This window comes from Microplitis demolitor, chromosome 5 (genome assembly GCF_026212275.2).
Source record: "Microplitis demolitor isolate Queensland-Clemson2020A chromosome 5, iyMicDemo2.1a, whole genome shotgun sequence".
In the NCBI taxonomy this organism is placed as follows: Eukaryota; Metazoa; Arthropoda; class Insecta; order Hymenoptera; family Braconidae; genus Microplitis; species Microplitis demolitor.
Genome location: NC_068549.1, coordinates 1,148,343 through 1,170,971, shown reverse-complemented (window position 1 = coordinate 1,170,971; position 22,629 = coordinate 1,148,343). Strand labels below are relative to the sequence as shown.

Below are 22,629 nucleotides of genomic sequence, written 5' to 3'. Positions count from 1 at the left end.
TTAATAAATCGAGTTTTTTTTTGGTAAGAAATAAAATGTCTAAACTAAAGAGCAAACTTTTGGCCGATTATGTCACGAATCGTGACATCAAACGTTAATTGACGTTAAAAAGTTCTTACAAGACATATGTTTATCCGTATGTATATATGTACATGGATACTTTTGGTATTTAAATATTTTGGGTAAAACGTAATTGTGGAGTACTTGAAAGAAAAACGTTTTACTTCCTGTTCTAACGGAAGTCTTATGCCCATACACGCTCGAAAATCGGTAAATATTTTTTTTTTTACTTATTTTTGGTAATAATTACTGTATGGTATGTGCAGATAAATTATTTTATATCGTGGGTTAATTAATAAGTCAATAGGGCATTGGCTGTAAAGTTCAAATTTTTATTTGTAATTCAAAAAATTTTAATTAAAATTTTTTTGTGCGAATCAATTAAATCGAATATTTATTTCTATAAAAAATTTATTTTAAAGCTGTGGCATTTCAAAAATTTTGGGTTAAAAATTCAAATTTATTTGAAATTTTTATTGCAATAATTATTTTTATGTGTAAGCTAATTAATTACTGATATTAAAAGTAGTGATGATTATTTTCATGATCCTGAAATTAGTAGAAACTTAACAATTTTTGAATTTTCATTTCACAAATCAATTACAAAAAAAAAAATGCACGTGTAGAAAATTGAGAAAAGTATAAGTGCAATTTTTTGAAATATTTTTTTTTTTTTTATAATTTATCGTTTTTAAAAAAAATAACTCAATTGTTAGACGTCGACTGACTTGAGTATCAAACATTTCCTCTGAATTTTTAGTAATTTTTTTCGTTAATATTTAATTTCTTCATTAAAAATAAAAAAAAAATCATCAGTTGTGTTACATTAAGTGTCGAGATAATTTAGTTAAGTCATTGACATGACAGTCCAATTTTTGATTTCTTCTATTTTATATGAGCTTTAAATAATTGCAGTTGATATCGCTTGTATTAATCAATTAAATATTTAAATTTCATTCAACCTGTGACATTTCATTCATTTTATGAAAATTATTAATTCATGACAGTGGATCTATTTGAAATCGTTTTATGGACACGTAAAAAAGTTTTGAAAAAGTTAAACGCCGAGTAAACGAAAGTCAAGAAATCTAGATCCTCTTTTAGTTATTTTTTCAATTTCACTCCATTAATAAGAGAGTTATTTAGAATATCAATTATTCCAATTGATATATTAATTTTTATACACATATCGGTTATATTTTTTCAAATGACCTAGATTCGTTAAATAAATTTCCGGACCGTTCGGTTTGCATAAAAATAAAGGAAAATAAATATAGATTTTAGTATTTATTTAATCGGGTATCAAGAGTACCTGAGATAGTTTTTAATATTTTATGATTTATTTATCGGCATTTTTTTTTTTTTATTGAACTGACGAGTTCGGTGGTTTATTTGCCACACTCAAGATTCGCTGAATAAATTTTAGAATTTTATGAGTGGGTGTAGCAGATATGAGACAATTTATAAATTTTAAATAAATTAGTTAATTAAAATTATCAAGTGGCAAAAATGTCCATACGGGTTTTAAATTATTTTTTTTTTTTTTTAGATCGAAACGCGAAAAAATTTTTTTTCTTATGATGTCAATGTCATCTGCGCAGCACTTGTACAATGTAAATTTACTAGTGTTACTTGTAGTGTCCTTGGGTCGTAGGGTAATGTAAAGATGAAAAACAGCGAGATTTAAATTTAAGTAGAAACGGAATTTAATACTCAGACGTACTAGTCTGGTGTTGAGAGACGACTTTTAAATAAATTAAAGAGTAACTTTTTTAAAATTAATCTTTAATTTATTTGAAGTCTGATACAGAAATGTTAATTAGTAAAATTTGTTAACTGAAATTTAATTAATGATCCTGGAAGCAAATTCTTGTGACTTATTTTTGAAAAAAAAATCCAGATCATTTTTTCAAATTAAAATAAAATGACTACTCATCTTTCAAAAAAAGGTATAATTTTTTTTTCGCGAAACTAAAAGCTTCATTTCCGTTACAAAATTAATTTTTTGCGGCTTCTCTCCGGCTCTTCAAGGAATTCTTTTTTGTCAGGATCTTTCTCGACTGCGATAACATCACTAGCTTTCAAACTTAATCAAGATACGTCACTTGAGTTTGCAAATTTCTTTATCTTACAAAAAAATTTATTTAACGGTAATTAGACCCAAGGAAAATTTTCCAGCCAAAAAACATCACTCCAATCCATCTTAAATTCACTTCAATTGACTATAATTTTTTTGCATTGAAATAAACTTTATCTCTATTCAAATTTCAGTGCGCAAATTATAGCGCGAATTTTTTTTTAAAAATGAAATCGTGTTTCAAATAAATAAATCTGAGCACACAATTTATCCTCGCTAATAAATTTTTGTGTCTAAATAATCAAATTAATCACCAGAACAATAAAAAAAAAATATAATATAATTTCTACATGAAATATTTAAATGAGAAATTTAAATAATCTCATTATCGCATAATTTTTATTCCACAATACAATGAATTATTCGCAACAAAATGTAGAATAAAATAATTGCTCACGAATGTTAAAAAAATTGAATTACATTTTTTTGTTAGATTGTATATTAAATTTTTTTTTTTCATTGCATCTCTAAAATATACATTATTTTGTTCCATTGAAAATCGAATTCTCCAACATACATTTATATATACATATATATCAACCGTATAGAAAATTCAAATGAAATCAAAAAATGCATTCGGTCGTGTTTCAATGATAAAAGTTACAAGTGGATTTGCGTTTCACTCTCGCGCTTAGCTCTTTCCATTTCCTATTTTTTAGTTTTTTCATTTTTTCTATTTTACATTGTCTACATCTCACTCCTACTCATATTCTTTTTTTCTACACCCACCCACACATACATAAATATATACGACAGAATATGAGCCCCTAGATCTCCATATACTTCAATGTTCATTCCCATTCCTCCCTGGGGTCATAAACAAGCCGGTTCCAACGCACAAGGTTATTGGTTTTTTTTTTTTTCGCGAATCAGACGACATTTTTCGCGTTTTAAACAAACGACCACGTTTTGTTAAACGGCAAGTCAATTCATTTCATTCAATCATATGCGTCTATTAATTTTAATAAAATAATATTTTATAAATTCATTAATAAAAGTAACCACCCAAATAGACTATATAAATAAATATGAGTTTTATTGCGGAAAATATTTTTATATCATACGACTAAAAATATTAATTGATTCAATAAAAAAAATAAAAAAAAAAAAAAAAAAAAAAAAAAAAAAAAAAACATACATATAAATTTCGTAAGTTACAAATTTAAATATTTACAAAATTCAATTATTCATTTAATTAACTCAAGTTAAAAAGTAATTAATTCTTAAAATATCTTTGAATTAACACATGTGACAATTAAAATCCAATATCGTGGAAATTTAAATTTCCATCAAATTTTTTAGTCTCAAAAGCTGTCACAAGCACACAATGTATGGTAATTTTTTTTTTTTTTCATCGAAAAATGTCCGGATAATTTGACGATGGGAACACTTGGATTATTATATTTTTTGATTTTTTTTTAATGTTTATTTTTATTGCCCCTCTTCTCGTATGGCGTACAGATAAAGGCGGGGTCCAGTGACGAGCTCGTCGCCTACTCACGCGATCGATGCTTTCATTAAGCTCGTGGTATTAATTACTCGGCGGTTTTGCTTCATAACGCTGGCGGTTTTCTCTTGTCGACAGCTTGATGCCCCTTTGCTAGTCATCAATGCTCACACTATTCACTTCTGTACATCTCTATACATTTCTCAATCATAAATATATATATATATATATATATAAGTGATGAGGAATGAGACCATATGAGAGAAGAAGAGGATATCAATAGATTAGAGTAAAAGATAGTCTATTTTGGTTTAATATCAGAGCTTAAAAGCGATTACTTTAGATCTAAATACAATCATTGTTCTATTAAACACGATATCTTTCATCTACATTTATGTATATAAAATATATACATATATATTGATCAAATTCCAATGTGAATATCAATTGAATTTCATTTTTGGGCAATTGTATGCGTGTGGTTTTGCGTTTCGGTTATGTTATGACCATATTTCAACATATGAAGAGAGTATGAATATTATTTTCAATTCAGTATTATTGAATTACAAATACTCATTCATTATATATGATGATAATAATTGTAACTTGATTTATTTGATGTAACATTGTTTGTTGCGCTGAAATATAATTTCCCGTGATTTAATTTAATTAATTATGTTTTATTCGATATTATTTATTGGAAGTTTATGAATAATTGTAAAAATATAACAATCAATAATTATTTATCGAGTGATTTTTATTTTATTTTTGTTTGTGGATTTTTTTTTTGGAATTTAAATTTTTATTGGTTGGACTAGAAAAAGTTATGAATTTTTTATCAGCTGAGGGTTATTGAATAATTTTTGTGTTTTAATACTGGACTTTGGCTTTTGAGATTCGATTAAATTTATTTCATTTATGGAGTCATTTTGCAGAGGACTTTACAATAACCATGTGTATGAAATTTAATTAATTATTAATTACTGTTATTAATTTCATTTAGTAAAATTTATATTTAAAGTAAATTCACTTGCTTAATTTTAATTATTGGCAGTATTTAATAAAAATTTCGACGGATAACTCACAGGAATCTTAGAAAAAAATATAATCAACTTTTTTGGCCAAATTCATTAGGAGGGAATTATTTTTTGTTGGAAAAAATTTATGAATTCGCGTTGAAATAAATAGAATATGACTTTTTTTTAACGATGAAAGAAAATTTTTATGAAATGTCTGGTTATAGTTAATTACTAAAATTCTTTAATTTTCTACAATATATTTTTTTGAGCTTTCGTTATTTTATTTGTAATTTAAATTTTTATTGCGTCGATTTTTTTATAAAAAAAAAATCATGAATTTTTTTTTTATTAAAATATGATTTATTAAAATTTTCAAATTTTATTAATAATTTATTATCAAACAAGTTTTCGTGTAATTTGCAAGAACAATTGACAGATAATTAAATTTATTGAATGGAATTAATATTTTACGTATGAAAATTTAATTATAGTTTTAATCAATGGAATTTTATATGAACATACAAATTTTCATATATCATGGCCTGGGAAATGGGCACATACTCTTGCGAAAAAAAAATTTCTACTGGAATCGATGTCAATTTAAGAATTTTAATTAAAAAAAAATTAATCTCCTTAGTCAGTCGTAAAAAGATCGCGGTGCATAGAAATGGTAATTAAGTTTTTTTTTACCCCATTAATTTTGTGTAAATTATTTTTAAGGTGTTTAAAAATAAATTTATGACAGTGCATAAGAACACTCAGATAATCTTTATTACATATGCCATTTTTTTTTATACATATTGTATTATATTATGCATAGCAAAATTCGTATATCCGGATGATAGTGTTTGAGATAGTGTATGGGTTTTTTTTTCACTGATGGCGAAAAATTTGAACGAAACGTCTGCACAACATGCGAGCCTCGAATATAGGATAAAAAACATTTACCTAGATATATATATATATATATTGTTGCTTATATTTAGTAAATGCAGAGAATCGTGTGTGCTAGTCAAAAAAAAATATGAAAAATAAAAATACTGAATAAAACTGTTTGTATACGAATGTAAAAAAAACTATAACGTGAAAAGCAATATAGATACGTAATTTTGCTTCAACTCAATTTTATCCATTTTCACTTTTTTTAATATTTACTCAAAAAAAATTTATATATATATACATATATATCCAATATTAGACAGCCATTTTAAAGCGTTTTTTCAACTTTGTTCAAAATTATAAAATTTACACTAAAAATTTTTAAAAAGTCACTTAGAATTTTCAAAAATTTGTTAATTTAAATTTTCTGACCCAAAAAAAGGTTACAGGCAACAAACTGATGAATTCAAAAATCAAAGTTACCACCATTTGAAAAAAAATATTTAAATTTGATGATCTAGAAATATAACAGCGTATGATCGTTAACGTCGGAAAAATGTTTTTATATAGTTAAAATAACAATAAATATAATGAAATTATTCTTTGGGTACTTTTATGACCAATGGCATGGTTTGGGGAAATTTTTTTTTAATTTTAATTAACGGCGGTAACAAGAGGTGAATTTTTTTCCGTAAAAGATACTAAATGATTCCAAATAGTGAGCGTGTAACAAAAGCGTTGATGAAAAATTACATATACATGTAATTTATATATTTTTCATATTTATTAACTTTTATTAAGGTAAAAAAAAAAATTGAATAGAATAAATTCACTGGCGTTGCAGTCTTGATAAATTTCTATTTCATAAAACAAATATCTCTTTTAATCAGAAATTATAATTAGTATAATTATTTTTCCTCATCAACTTGGCTTTGTTTGTTTCCATACTTCTTTACGCTATTTCATTATTATTGTTATTATTATTATAACTATTTTTTAATTCTTCTTATTTATAAATATTATTTATTATTTCAAATTAATATTATCACTGTAGAATGTTCATCTTCTCGGAAATGAAATGGATTTTCCTCATTGCATGTTTCGTTCGTATATTAAATTCAGGATTTATTTAAGCCGGCTTGTATAAGCCAATGGTTTATGAGATATTTTATATTTTTATATTTATTTTATTATTACTCTTCCTATTAATAATAAATGTTAGATCTCAGATTCAATATATATATCAAATATTTGTTGTAATTTAATTAATTTACTTTCATCTTCTCTGTTTTTACTCAACAATCCAATCGTGTTGTACTTTTTAATTAAATATTCATCCGACTCTTCGTTACTCATGCATTTAATTTACAATTTTTTTTTTTTTTTCAAATATCTATGATATATTGTGAAAACCTCAGTCCATATATACGACCGTAGAGTAAATAAATTTGAAAACTAATGCAGGCATTCGAAAAAATGTATAATTTTTCGGCTTTACATTTAAAACAAAAATCGGGCGTGCGGAAAAATTTTCAGGACAATAGAGAAAATAAAAAAATTTTTATTCAATGTATCAAATATTATTCAACGGAGCCACATTGTCGGCAGTGAAATGTGCTATTATTGATATGCGATTTTATTCAATAAGAATTTTATTATCGGTTGGCCAGCGCTATTGAGAAATTCTATTGTGAGAAAATGTATTATATATGTGTATAGATATGAGTATGCATGAATATAACCTACATATGTATATATATACCTTTACATGTTAAACATACATATGTAGAGCACAAGTCAGATTGAATTTCTTCCTCAGCCGAGCAGTTTCCACACCCGATGCAAAATTGCATAACGCAGGTCAAATCCAAACGACACTAATGTCGCACCGGGCTAGTGTGTTGAGCCTCCGACTACTCGACTCGACTCTAGTTCTCTATCGATTTTCATCTCTCGTGACTTTCATTGTACGTGCATCTATGATAGTCCGAAATTCTAGTAGTCATGCATGCCAAATTTTTTTACCTCTTCTATTATTATTATTATTATTATTATTATTATTATTATTATCATTTATTTATTTATTTTTTTCCATTACCCTTTTTGTCGTATTGAGCTTATTTATTTTTTATACGTCCATTAAAAACGCAATATCATGAATTATCTCTGTCAATATATATTTGTTCAATAAAAAACCGCCCACCAATACGAAAGTTATGAGAATAAGTAGATTTTAATCCGAGAATTTTTTTTTTTATCATGAGCTTTTGCTTGGAAATTTTTTTTTATAAAATTGAAAACTTGAAAAATTTTTTTCTTTAGTTTTTTATACTTTTAAGTAACTTAAGTTTTTTTTTTTTTTTTCTAAGGACTGAGAAAAAAAATGAGTAATTAATAAAATTTTTCAGCGGACAGTCTGCGAAGAAATCGAGATGGTTGAGCTGAGTGGCAGCAGTCAGCCAACAGTGATGCTGGGACAATTAAATACCGGTGGATTGCCAAGTCTAGGTACATCAGTACCCGGATCGTCTTCATCCTCGTCAACGACAACAACCGCGGCGTCCTCGTCAACAACAACGACAACAAGTCGGGCGGGTATCCTGGAGACCCAAGTACGAAGTCAGTGGTACCGCGTGTTTGTTTCTCTGGAGGAGGACTATCTGAGCATATCCCTCGACGAGAGTTACGAGCACATATTCGCGGGCAATGGCGGTCCGCTAAACGGCAACATAAATAACAATAATATTGACAGTCTGAATGATCCGGACGTACCGGACTCGGTGGCAAATCAGAAGCGCATTGTTCGCGTTGTCAAGGGCGACAACAATGGTCTCGGTATTTCAATAAAGGGCGGGAAAGAAAATAAAATGCCCATTCTCATATCCAAGATCTTCAAAGGTATGGCTGCTGATCTTACAGAACAGCTTTATGTCGGTGACGCTATTCTCGCGGTGAATGGCGAAGATCTACGTGAAGCCACTCATGATGAAGCTGTCAAGGCTCTTAAACGCGCTGGCAAGGTTGTGGAACTCGAGGGTAAGTAAACTTATTACTTTACTTTACTTACTTTACTCATTCTTATACTTTACTTACTTATACTACTTACGTACTTCATCAACATTTTTATTGACTTTACGATTTTTAATGCCCATGAACTTATTTTTATGCAGTACTCCTTTTTATCTTTATATTCATGATAATAAACAAGATTATTCCCTGCAAAAGCCCAAGTTGAAACTAAAATCCCCATTTTCCGAAAATTTTATCGCCAGTTGGTTCTTCATTATTTTGAGATTAGCTACGGGAATTAGGTAAAAATTTATTGAAATATTTTTTGTAGAGAATTTAATACTCTACTAAATTGTATTGATATATTTTTTTCGTATCTTCAATCATTTAGTCAAAATTTAAAATCAAAGCCATACAGAAAAATACTGAGTTTTGATAAAAATTCAGCGTTTGGTTTCAAAAATTTCTAACATGTAAACTATTGAAGTTACGAAAAAATTTAATGAGTCCTTTTTTGTAGAGAATTATATTTCCTACAAAATTGATCTCGGGTATTTTTGCCGTATGTTCAATATTTTAGTCAGAATATTAACTCGAAGTACAAAAATACTCAAAACCTATGGTAATGAAAATTTTGATCACAAAAAATAGTAAATTTTTTTTTATCTTGATGCTACTAGACAGCGGAAAATTTCATAATAATTTTCCATTGAATTTCAAAGTAAAAGAAATGGATATTTAAATTTTTTCGTAGTTAATCGCCAAGTCGAACAAGAGTTTGTTCAACTCGGACTAATAATTTCCTGTAATAATTTCCCAACCGGACATTTATTCTACATTCTTTTCAGCAGTTAATCGATTTGCACTTAGTAAAATACCATTTGCACTAGAAAAAGGGCAAAAAAAAAAAAAACTAAACTAAACTAAATAAACAACTTAAGAGAAATAAAAATAGTATATTACACAGTAGGAAAGAATGGATAAATACATTGTTGAAAAAAAAAAAAATAAATCGCGTGACTAAGAGAATCTTTTATAAACTTCAGTACCAAACTTGATGCACTACCCTCTGTACATATTTTGTGTAAAAATATATAGAGCGATCATCACTCTTGTACCCTCTTTGTAGTGCAGCTTAGCCCTGGAAATATTAACGAGACTTTTATTCCAATTAGCGTTGAGTACGCGGTGCATTAAGCGCAACGGATTCTCCGCGTTCGTTTTAATATCGAATTTAGTGTCTCTTAACTATTCACTAAGACTTGAGATCCACTTTTCAATTCCCTGAATAATTTTCCTGAATTTTCGTCCACTAACTTTTTACCCACTTTTCCTCTTATTCGTCTTTTCCTTTTCTTTTTCTTTTCCTTCTCTGTCTTTCGTTTTACTCTTTACTCTGATGTACATTGTACCTTCTTTACGTTTTACGTCACATTACACACACTACCACTACATACCGCGGCACTTGCGTGATGAGCTTTTAGCTAAATTAATTTTTTTTTTTATTCTTCAATGGGCTTTGACACTTGGCCTTTTTACAGATATAATTTTGTTGGTTGAAAAAAAATTTCATGTCATTAGTAATATTTATTTTTATTTATTATTATAATTATTTCATTTTATTTTTGTGCAATTGCTTGATAAAAAAATATACGCAGTCAATTTTTTATCAAAATTTCAAAATAAATTATAAAAAATTTTCTATCAAAATTAAGATCCTCAGGTTTCAAAAAAAAAAAAAAATTGGCTATAGTAGATCTACTCATTCAAAAATGATTCAATTTTCCCGCTAAATGTTTGAATTTTCATTAACATTTAAAGAAAATTAAATAAATTTTAATATCATTAAAGATTTTTTTTTCTTTTTAAGACGAAATGGCGCAGTCTCGAAAAGTAGTTTACAAGTGCTCTATTACGTACACTTATTATTTTTTACTAAACTAAAAAAAAATATTAAAAATTGCTAGTGATTAACTTGTTGAAAGTATTTCTATACCAACCAGCCTCAATTCCAATTGCACGAGTATTTAAAAAAAACTAAATAAACCTTTAGAGAAAAAAAGCTTTCTTACATAAGCTTTCATCGGGTATTATATTTTTTTGTCGACTTTTTCCTTAAATTTTTAGTCATCACTCTACAATTTCTCAGTACTCTCTCATTTTTTTAATGCTCAGTCCTTTATTCGAATTCAACCCTCTATGCTAGTCTTTACCCAGTCGCACACACTTGCTTCTCAAACTTCTTTTGTCACCTTACAACCATTTGTTTCACATCCCACCCTTTACTTTTTTCTCTCCCCCTCTTTTACTTATCCTTTTCTTATTCCTCACACACCATACACCAGACCAAGTTCCTCTATTATCATCCATGTATTTTTACATGTGCGCTTTGTCTCTCTGTCTACACGTGACTAGTAAATGTGTGTTGCTTGTGCGAAACTACGAGGGTTATAGACTATTTTGAGATGACTACGACAATTGTATTCGACGGCTGAATCATCGTTACATTAGAAACAGGAAAATAAAAACAATAATAATGATGGTAACTGGAAATTTATATATATTTATATAGAACATAGAGATAGAGTGATAAAAATGTAACTGATGAAAGGAGTCGATTACTCTAGTTGACCCCGGATATACTTCAACTTGCCCTGAGTGCGGTAAAGTAATGGATGGTCTCAAAAAAATAACTGTAAAGAATTGCCGGATTGTACAACACAAAGCTGGTCAAAATTATATTTAATGGTCATATATTTGTTATCGACACGGGTTTTCTTGAAAAAAATATCATAGTCACTATTTAATTAAAGAATGACTCGTATATATTTTTTTTTAGATAAAAAAATGTCTATTTCAGATAAAAAAATTTTTTTTTCAATTTTGCTATTCATTATTATTTTATTAATAAGAAAAATTTTTAAATTTTCACATTCATGAAAAATGATTTATTGGTATCGATCTAGATCTTGAATTTTAAAAAATTGGCTTTTGCTAAACTAAGATTATTTTTTTTGTAGGAATTTTTTTTAAGGGTTCGTTTAACTTCACATCGTTTTTTTTTAAATTACTAGGTCATATTGATTTTAAATAATTACTTGGTAGTAAAGAGTAGAAATAGGGGGGCGTTTTTTCCGGCTGCTTCCTTATATCTAATAATCTATATATATATATATATATATATGTAGATACATTTTTATTATTATTCTTGAGTTTATTTTGTAACAAAATAAATGAGTATGTCAGTAATTGGGACAGCAATAAGAAGATAGACTCATGCATTAATTAAAAAACATTTTTATAATAAAGTAAAACAATTATCTGTCACAATTATATTCATAGACTCATTTGAACTGTCATCCTTTTAAAGTTTCGCGATTAGTAATAACAATAACAATGACAATAATAATAATAGTAATAAGTTTAATCGATGTTTAGTTGACATGAGGAGAAGAAGACACGAAAATATCACAAACAAGCTTTAACACAAACACAGGCTAACTTAAATATGAATATCATTGGGCTTTTATCCTCTTATCTTTTTCCATCTTACATGTTTTCAAGTAGCAAACTCTTGTACTTGTTCTTCTTGTTCTCGTTGTTCGTCTCCTACACATTCTATATCTTTTACGAGCTTTATCTGAGCAGTAAAAACCTAGCAAGCGTTTCACATCCTCAACTTATTTTGTTCATTCTTTATTTTATTTTTTTTTTTTTATTTTTTAGATTATATAGGTCTTATTTATTTTTTTTTTTGTTATACAATATTCTTGCAGTTTACTTGCTGTCAGTTGCAAAAGTCTTACCGGCAATTTTTTATTCTCTTTAGTCTTGACAATTTTTAAAGGTAAATAAGCTTTAAAACTTTTCACGTATACTTAAAACTTATATTATTAAACTAAAAACTTGATGTGTGTCTTTAGATTTTTTATATTTATAAACTAAACATTAATGATAAAAATTATTGTTTGGAAAAAAAAAAACGGCGGGCAAAATAGACAAGCGCAGAAATTTTTTAAAAATTCAAAAGAAAAATTTCATTTGATTTAAAAAAAAAATTTGAACTGAATTTAGGTGGCCCATTTTACCCGACCCGGTTAAGTAAAGATCATAAAAAAAAAAAAATAGACCGGAAGTACATATAAATGCATATAAGTTTGTAAAGTAGAAACGATTTTCAAACAACTTGGCGTGTCTCCTTTACTCGGTCTCTTCTTATCCTTCCTGGCGATCTTTCCGCCGGATCCAGACGAATCCTCATGAAATATCGTCTCCTTGTGATTATTAATCACCGTAGGTGATATTACTACGCTATACACACCGAAATATTGCCTTCTTATAACTCAGACTCAAGTTTTGTTTATCTGAAATTTTACGACACTTTAATAAGTCAACAATTATTTGTATAAATTTTCATAAAAATTATGCTCAGACTCAGGCAGTTTGACGGTTTTTCCACTTGAACCTCGACAGAATTTTCATTATAATTTCTGATAAGGTAAATTCAGTCTTGAGTACTTTGGATACCACCCAAATGGCAGCCCCTAAAAATCAATAGACTGTTACTATAAAACCTCTAGCCAGCGAATCGTAAATTAAAATCGAAAAAAATCTATTCCGGAATTTTCCGACGATCAATCATAGCACAAAAGCAGCCGAAGTTTTCTTTTAAAATTTTACAGTGGAACGGTACCTGTTGTTATTTATTCTAACGTATATTTAATCTTTTTCCCTCCACCTTCGGTGGCGTGTGGACATTTATTGGTAGCAGGAATAACATATGCCGCTGAAGGATTGTGGATTCCCGTTAGTGTCCTTCGAAATTGGAATGCGTAATTTTAACTGTGCATTGTAGCTCCGTACATTCAGATCTGCGCTATGCCCAGCTCGAGTTTGTTGCTGTTCTTGCGGCTCCCCTACCTGAGGGATGACGTATGACATACCTTACCACTGCTAGTAGTACTAACAGTAACGATGTCAGACAGAAATTGCATCTTAAATTCTACGAAATTCAAACTATTTCCGACATTCTTATGCACACAGTCCTACAAATCTTTTCAGCATTTTCTTATTTCTTCTCTCTCACATTCCATGAATTTTTTTAACAATTTTAAATAATTATTTGTATACTTGAGTGGGCTGGACAAAATTTTTTATTTTTCTCTTATATAAAAAAAATTTTTTAAATTTTAAATTACCATAAAAATTTTATTTTTTATTTTGAGATAAAATGGAGTAGCGTCAAAAATTTTATAAAACTTGATAAATTTTGAATTTATCGGTTTGTTACTAAAACATTTTTTGTAGGGCAATAAATTCTCTAAAAAATTGTCCTCGAACTTTTCTATGTAACTTGAAAGTTTCAGCTGCAAAAGTATGCAGTCCAGTATTTTAAATGACGAATATAAAATTCTGAGCGAAATTTTCCATCGCAATCGAAATATTTTCGAACCGTGAACCAGAAACAAATGTCGCTGCAAAATTACAGGCTGTATATATAAATATATCAAAGTAAATATTTTAAAAAATGAATTGTTGTACTTGCAGAGGATCCAAACATCCCGTGATTGTAAAATTTTATTGAAACGTAAATTTTCAAAAGGATACTACACAATAGGGTCTAATTGTTGAATTAATTCCGGCAATTTGAAGCAACTTCTAGGGTCTCCAGCCCGATTATTCCAGTTAAGCGCTCACCATCGAATTCCGGTTATTCTGGAATATCTGGAGAACGTAACGTAATTGTTATTCGGTTGCCGACTGGCGCAGAGAAGAAGACCGACCCGACTCGACTCGACTGCCGCTACCGGCCTGTGCTTTTACTTGGGGTTCCTAAAGTAAAATCCTCTCTCTTTCTCTTTGTCTTTCTCCAGTCGTTCTTCTTCTCCATGCCAGTTTGCCATTCCACCCACCTCTATCTTATTTCACTTGTGTCCTACATTTCAACGAGGATTTTCATGCTTCATATACTTATGCAAATAAAATTGACTATAACAAGCCTCTTCTTGATCTCTATCCCCGTCCTGGCTCTTCACTCTTCACTCCCAATGACATCATTTTGATAAATTTTATCTTTACATTTATTTCCATACATTATTTTATCATTTCCTTGTCTACGTCATCCGCTACTCATCTTTTATTATTCAATTACTCTAAATAACATAATATTTTATATTTCTCCCAAGTATTTTCAATTAGACTTTATATTATTCCGCCCAATTAGCTTGATATCGATTATTAATTAGCGTTTTATTTTATTCAAATAATTCTAAACTCCTAAAGTACAACAAATTATTTTTTAGCTGCTTGATAATTTCATCAAATATTAAAAATTTTAATTTTTCATACCCAACGTTTTCTATTTATTAATATATTTTTTTTTTAACGCCTATATTTACCGTGAATTTAATTTACCTTTGAGTTAAACTTTCTCGTTAACTTTAGCTCTTCATATAAATTTAAAAAAAAGTTTTTCTTTTTTTTTCACGTATATTTTATTTTTTTTTCTCTCTACTTCATTGGGTAGACCGAGTGTGTACATTATTATTATGCATGTGTGCAGCTTTGTACACAAGCAACATTCTCGGTGGTGGAACACACACCCACACTGGATCCTTTCAGTGACAAGCTTTGCGCTGGTCGGCTATTGTTACGCAGCCACGTTATTAGCATTCATTGTCACAGCAAACTCCAACCAACTTGTCTTTCTTTCGGGCGCACTGTGCCCATACCAACACTACACTGCTCTTATTTCGCGGTATAAACTAAAGTTACATATTTCATTCTGATTTGTCCACTGTAATATAATAATAATAATAATAATAATAATAATAATAATAATAATAATAATAATAATAATAATAATAATAATAATAATAATAATAATAATAATAATAATAATAATAATAATAATAATAGTGTATATAGATATTTTAATATGAAACTATTATTATAATTATATTTAAAAAAACTTTTTTCTTTATCTTCATTATACTAAAGCTCGTTATAACTACTCGTTGTGAATTTAAAAAAAAATTTTTTACAAACAATTACGAGTTTTAAAACTTTTACTTTGTTTACTAATGGATAGAATATTTTAATTTAATTTTAGTTCAGCAAAACAAAGATAACATATTAACTATTGAATTTATGGTTAAATTTATAAGGACCTTTTTTATTCAGCATTCAATCCTCTATAAATTTGTTAGCATATATTTTTATCGTATCTCTTATATTTGAGCTGTTATATCAATTTAAAGAACTAAGTGTAAAAAATTAAAAGCATAAAAATCTTTTTGACTTTAAATTATAATTGCGGGTAAACTATCAGAGATATGATAAAAATATATCAATACATTTTTGTAGGAAATTTAATTTCCTACAGAAAAGATGTGATTAATTTTTCATGTAAATACAATAGTTTCCGAGATATCGTAGTTTAAAGTGAAACCTAAAAAAATTTATGGTAAATATGACTGATGTTATTTAGAGGTGAATAAAATTACGAGTTTTCATCAAAATAGATCCATAGTAATGAAAAATGAAGAGCTTATAAATATAAAAATGTAATAAGGATTGATCGTCTCTCGGTTTGCTGAGCACATGAGATTGACATTAACGACAACCTCGATACAATCATGACAATTCCAATATAGCATTTATCGGTTCAACAATAGCGTGGCTCAATAGGTGTATAGGTGTATAGGCGTGTGGGTGTGTAGGTATAAGCTTTTCCAGTTTGGACAAAATTGACCAGGCTATTTATTGGGTATTCCGTGTCAAAGGATCTCTCTCTTTGGGGTTGACGTTTAGATGCATCTCCTGTGGCGAGCCAATGTGAACCACAGCACGTTGATGTTGGACATGAGGGAATGAACGTGACTCAATTTACTGGGGGGTTTTAGAACCAAGACCTGCGCAGGGAAAGTTGGGGAGCTGAGAGCTGACGGGTATGAGGTTTAGATATCGTCAGGTTCTCTGACACGTCTATCATGTATCCATGCAAATTTGCTGGTCTTTCAATATGTTAAGCAGATGTTTACAATTAACACGTTCACCATTATAACATATACATATATATGTATGTATAATAGACTTTTTCCTGTCTGCCATCCAAAGTTATTTAGTTTGCTCTCCAATAAATTATTTTTATTTCGGTCTTTAATTAAAATTTAAAAAGTCGCGGTAATTAATTTTTTTGCTGATGAAATTTTGATACTACGTAAAAAAGCTTTTAATTTTGTAGAAAATTTAATGGCCTACAAAAAAGGTCTGAAGCAACAAATAGATAAATTCAAAATTTATTGAGTTACGAGAATTTTTTAAATAAAATCATTAGAAAATAATTCAAAAATTTTGAACAGAGTTAAAAAAAAAAAGCTGTAAAGTGACGTTGCATACATGAATATATGTATGTTAAGTTGTTACTTATATTTTTTTTTTTTTTTTTTTTTTTTTTTTCGGTTTAATTATTTTTATTTGGGTAACGTACTCGAGTTTTGGTGCTTGTAATCAAGTAAAAGTGATACAAAGAAACTCATTACCAACTTTTAAGTATTTACTGAGTTATAAGATTTTAGTTTTAAGTAAGTTTAAGCAACTTTAATTTTATTGAATGAAATAAATTTCACGAAAAGATTTTAAAGTTTACTTAGTACTTATCTTATGGATATAAATGTAAAATTTTTTTTTTTTTGTTACCCTAAGTATTTTTTAAAATAAAACTATTCACAGTTAATTTATTTTATTATGAAAATAATTATCGGATAACTTTTTTCCTGAGCATTAAACTTTTTTTTTTTTTTCCGAAAGTTTATTATCGAGTCAATAATTTTATTAAATTAATCTGAGTGTTGGATAATTATTTTTTGTAAGTTAACTTTAATGACTCGTAAAATAGTAAGACAGAAAAGTTAACAAAAATAAATCACTAGTCCAATTACTTTCATTGCGACGGAATAATTTTTTTTTTTATACAAACGTATGATTAAAAAATAAAATGATGTTTAGAAATTGAAGAAAGTGAAATAAAAAATTAGCAGTCGGTTGTAATTAAAGTGAATGTATCCAGTAAAACTTATCTTCGTTAAATAGTTTGATTTTACTTAACTTTTAAAAGTTGTAATTTAACTCGTGATTGAAATTTACATTTTGAGAAGCTATTAAATTATTAGCCTTTTGTGGAAATAGTTATCAGAATCATTTAAAACTTTGGATACTCGTTTTTAAGCTTTTAGAAATATATTCAAATTTTTTTTCTACCTTAGCGTTGAATTTTTTCGACAGAGAAAGTGAACGCGGATTAAATCCGGAGTGGATGACTGTTTATTTATTTAATTCTCTCAGATTTAAATTCACTCCAAAGGGAGTTTGTTTTAATACTAAAATTCCGCATCAGTGAATGCGGGTTTAAATAAAAATCGAATCACTCCGAAATCACTCCACTAAAAAGACAAATTCCCTATTTATTTTTAAACTCCGGAACGTCCCTGGGTTAGAAAACAAATTCGGATTTAAGTCTCCATCATTCCAAATTCACTCCCAATTTTTTACAGAGTGAAATCAACCTATCGATTCAAATTTAATTCAAAAATTGTCTATAGCATTTGACAGTGTTAGTAAAAATTTCTTTATTTTCTATTTCTTAATACTCTGGCGCCCAAGATTTTTATTCCTTATTTATAAAACCTTGAAATACTGATCCTCTGATCCCTAGTGCACTTGTGACACTTATTAGTACTACAGTGTCTACTATTCTGAAGCTTTTTTATCATTTTACTTTTATTTATTTCATTCTTATTGCATTTTACTGCTTACACTTTGAGGACGAACCCACCCCGACCCTGTTCCTTGAAAATTAATTTAGTTTCCTTTTAAAGTCGACACTATAATTGAATTTCTTTGCTATCAGATCTATATATATATACATATATATATATATATATATATACAATATATATAAAGTTAAAATTGTACAATATTTTTTATATTTTAATCGTGTTTATTTAAGTATGAGTGCTTTTTGTGAAATGAAATGAAATACAAATGTTCAATAAATTCAATTTTAAAAATAAAAAAGTACATTTACAAATACTACATTCGTTCAATTCATTATTATAATACAATTTTAATTAAAAATCTATAAAAAAAAATTCAAATAAACATTCGCGAAAACACTCAATTGAATAATTACAATTTAATAACAACATTCACCGATGTAATTAAATAAAATATCAAAAACATCGAATATATGTATTTTAAATAAATATCCAGGTCTCTTTTATAAATAATATGAATTTATTTAATTGAGATGTATAATTGATAGCAAACATTAATTTTTTTTTTTTAAATAATTCGTGTCTGCTCTATAAAAAAAAAAAAAAAAATTATTTATTATATCTAAGTAGCATCTAAAAAAAATACTTAGTGCAAATATTAGCCGTATCTTTTTTACCCCACTGTAATTATAACTTTCACGCATATACATTTATATTTAACTTACAAACTTGCAGACTATCGATTTAACCATCGTTGAGTTGATATTTTAATTTTTAAAGTCTATAAAAGAAGCCTGGATATATTAAATTGTATATGGTTTCAACGTAAACTCATTGAAATTTCGGTGACTTTAAATAGTTGAGAGTAAAGATAAAACTGATAGATGCGATAATTGTCGATCGTGCAAAGTTAAATCGGAAGTTCTCCTTGTACCCGGAAGAGAAATTCTAAGACTATCTCATCCTTCAATACATATATATTTATATACATATACATGTAGAATTCATGTAGGCTTGTAACTTCCGGTTTACGTATCCGTTAGTAACCAACCTATCAGGTAGAATCATGCCCGAGTAAACACACAAACTCATCGTAAATCCAGAGTTAGTTGAGAGGGAGGGAAAAGGGAGGGGGAAGGGACAGGGGGGGGGAGGACATGCTGTTTTACGGATAAGTGCAGATGGTTTTCCAATTCGAATCGACGCGCTGGTGAACGTGCGAGTGATAGGAAGCTAAACGAAATAGGAGGGCAATGTGAGGGATCTAAGGGACGAGGAGGAGGATTGGGAGGATTGGGAGGCATATATATAACAACTGTATACTATACAATATGTAGTACTGTACAGTAGTCGGGTGGTAACGCAAATACGGGCTCGTGCAGATAGCCCTTATCGGCTGTTTAATATCACCCTCTCTTACCCTCGTTTACCTATATATCTATATCTATACCTATGTATATATGTGTGTGTGGGAGTGTGTGTTGTATATATAACCTAAAAAGCTTTCCCTGACGTCTCCCGTCGGTTTAGCCTCACTGGAATCCCCAGCTCCCACCATACCAGTCGCACTCCAACACACGCTCCACATTTTCGACGCTGCTTGTGCTGCAATTGCACAAGATTGACCGATAACGGTCACGAGAACGCGCTACTGAATTTTGCGGCAAGTTATCGCCCACACGGAGCTCTGTGCTTAGTACGACTAGACGTGCAATACGTGAGCAGGTTTGCTGCCCATGTTACGTGTGTGTTTTATAATATCTCAAGTTGGTTAATATTATATATTGTATGCCAAGGGAGGCGCAGAGACCCGTCATTCCGAGTATTGATGCCTCGGATGCTAAAATATCCCTGATTTATAGCCAGAGGTTGATGAAACGTTGCCAAAGTTATTCTGTTTTTTAAATCATTTTTCCTTCATGCCTGAAGTCTTGTTAAAAATATTCATATCGAGGAAATTCATTTTTTTAATCGATGGAATTTTCCCAGTCATCTTAGAAAAATTCCGTTATTTCTTGCGACGTTTATTTTTTTGTATTTATCCGTGCTGCGAGGAATTACAACGAGGTCTGTATATATTTGTAAAAATAGATCCAGTCTCAATAAATATCACTGTAGATTAATTTAATAAATTTTAAGATTTTTTTTTTATAATTCTCAGACATATTATTATCATCATCATCTTTTTTCCCGTAATAATTTTTTTTTCATTCGTTATTATATACGAGCTGCTGAAGTAGTTACAGGTTAGACATGCATTAGGATGGTAGCATCGCGTGCTTACCGGCATTCATAGAGGGTACAGTAGTTGATGCCGTCGACGATCTTTCTCTCCCAACACTGGAACTTACCTTCTATGCAATCTATATACATATAAATGTATATATATATATATTGAGTTCGGTTCGTGATCGTCACAATTCGACAACAATTCTTTTATTTTATCTTTCTTAAAGTTTAAGTAGATCGTCACGTACTTTTAAAACTTTGGATACATCACCAGAATATTGTGCGAAGTGATAGATAACTTTTGAAAAGTCGTTTGAATTTTATATTATTATCTTTTGTGCGGACCTATACATATAAATATATACATATATATGTATAGATCCAGTCTTGACGTTTTATTGAAAGCTCGAGGAGTCTCCGGGCTCCGGCAGTAAGCGAAAGTAACCGGGGAGAGAATGCAATAAAGTATAAATTGGAACTGTCTTTACCGAGTTGTCAGGCCATCTATTGTCATTTGCCCGATAACGATTCGCTGCTCGGAGAGATTTCGTCGATTGTAGCTTCTTGATGTATTTCGGATACTCGATACTTTGATCAAAGCCCTGTCTCCTTTGCTATTTTATTTCCGTGGTGAATTTACCAATTTCCCTTTCATTTTTTATCCCGCTCGACTTTTTTTCCTGCTGCCGAATCGACTGGCCAATAAAAATACCCTAGTCAAATTTCAGTTATTACCTGCTCTGTAACTTTTTTCTACACTAAATAAATAGCTTTTCAAGTTTTCAAATATTTGCTATTAAATAGTATTTAATTTCATTCAATGAAATAAGAGTAGAGACATTTTTAGGTCGATGAACGCGTTAATTGAGTGTGTGCTTTGCCGACATTTTTTTTCTCCGAAAATTTTTTACTTCAACTTTTTTTTTTTGTGTTCGTAATGGAGCACTTGTAAACCCGCTCGAGGTTGTCTTTCTTTTTCAGTTAAGAAATCTTTTTGAATATTCAACTGACTCTTTTTTTATTTTTCTCATCCTGAGTTTGCTAAATCTTTTGGACTCTATTTATTTCCAAAAAAATAAGACAAGTTTTAAAATTTCATGGAAAATTTTTTTTTTAATTTCTGGTAAAATCAGTGGCCTTAAAAAATTTAATCGTTGGTTATCGACAGATATATGATCAGAAAATTAGTTTGATATGTCTTAATAATTTTTGAATAATTAAACTGGTTTAAAAATTCAGTAAAAAATTTAAAAGTATGTCGCTACTCGGAAGTCTAATTTTAAAAAATTTATCAACGTATTGTCTAGACATTTCGCGAAAATTATTAAAAGTCATATATTCCAGTTTTCATGAATTATCTTGGAATTCGCGAATGTGTCAGTTAATTACAGAACTTGAGAATTAAAAAAAAAAATTTTAATTCAATTTAAAATATATTTTGTGTTTAAAATAATTATGAGGTAAAGCATAAATTCAAAAATTAATACAGAAACACTTGAATGGTATTCTGCGATTTTATGACTTTTTTCCCTTTTTTTGTGACATATATAACTTCTTTTCTCCGATCAAGACCATCTGTTGGTCGACCTTTACATCTTGCTTTTCCACCTCGAAAAATATTAAAAGGCTTCTTTATATTTTCATAACAATGAATAATTTACTTTTTATTTGCAACAATAACTGTTACATAAATTTAATAATTTTATTTTCACTAAAAAATTTTAAATATTTTTCTACCCTGCAAAAAAAAACATAAAATATTTAACACAGCCAACAAGTTAACTTTAAATATTTAAAATTGCCCGACATCTAACTCACTTTCAGCCCCCGTCAGTCTTGACAGATTAAATCTCCTCTCTCGATTTGTCCTTCGGCACATCCGTCATCGCTCACCGGCATCGATCGCCGATTTTTTTTCTCTCGCGTGCGCCAGAAATAAAATTTCTTTTTCTCTTCTATTTAAATAAAAAAAAAATCACATCAAAAATATTAAAAAATCCCATTCGACCCATCCTCAATTTCCGCCAAATAATTTTCCATCTCCAAATACATTCACATCGACATTGCGTAACT

General features: G+C 28.9%; 1 protein-coding gene across 1 annotated transcript in view; it reads left to right on the top strand.

Moving 5' to 3' along the window:
• Positions 1-194: 194 nt before the first annotated feature.
• Positions 195-22,629, top strand: part of LOC103569256 (beta-1-syntrophin) — a 131,804-nt gene continuing 109,369 nt past the window's right edge. Inside the window, exons 1-2 of the mRNA XM_008546469.1 lie at positions 195-270; positions 7,951-8,578. Coding sequence (XP_008544691.1) covers positions 247-270; positions 7,951-8,578 — 652 coding nt within the window. The 5' untranslated portion in view covers positions 195-246. The remainder of the gene's footprint in view (positions 271-7,950; positions 8,579-22,629) is intronic.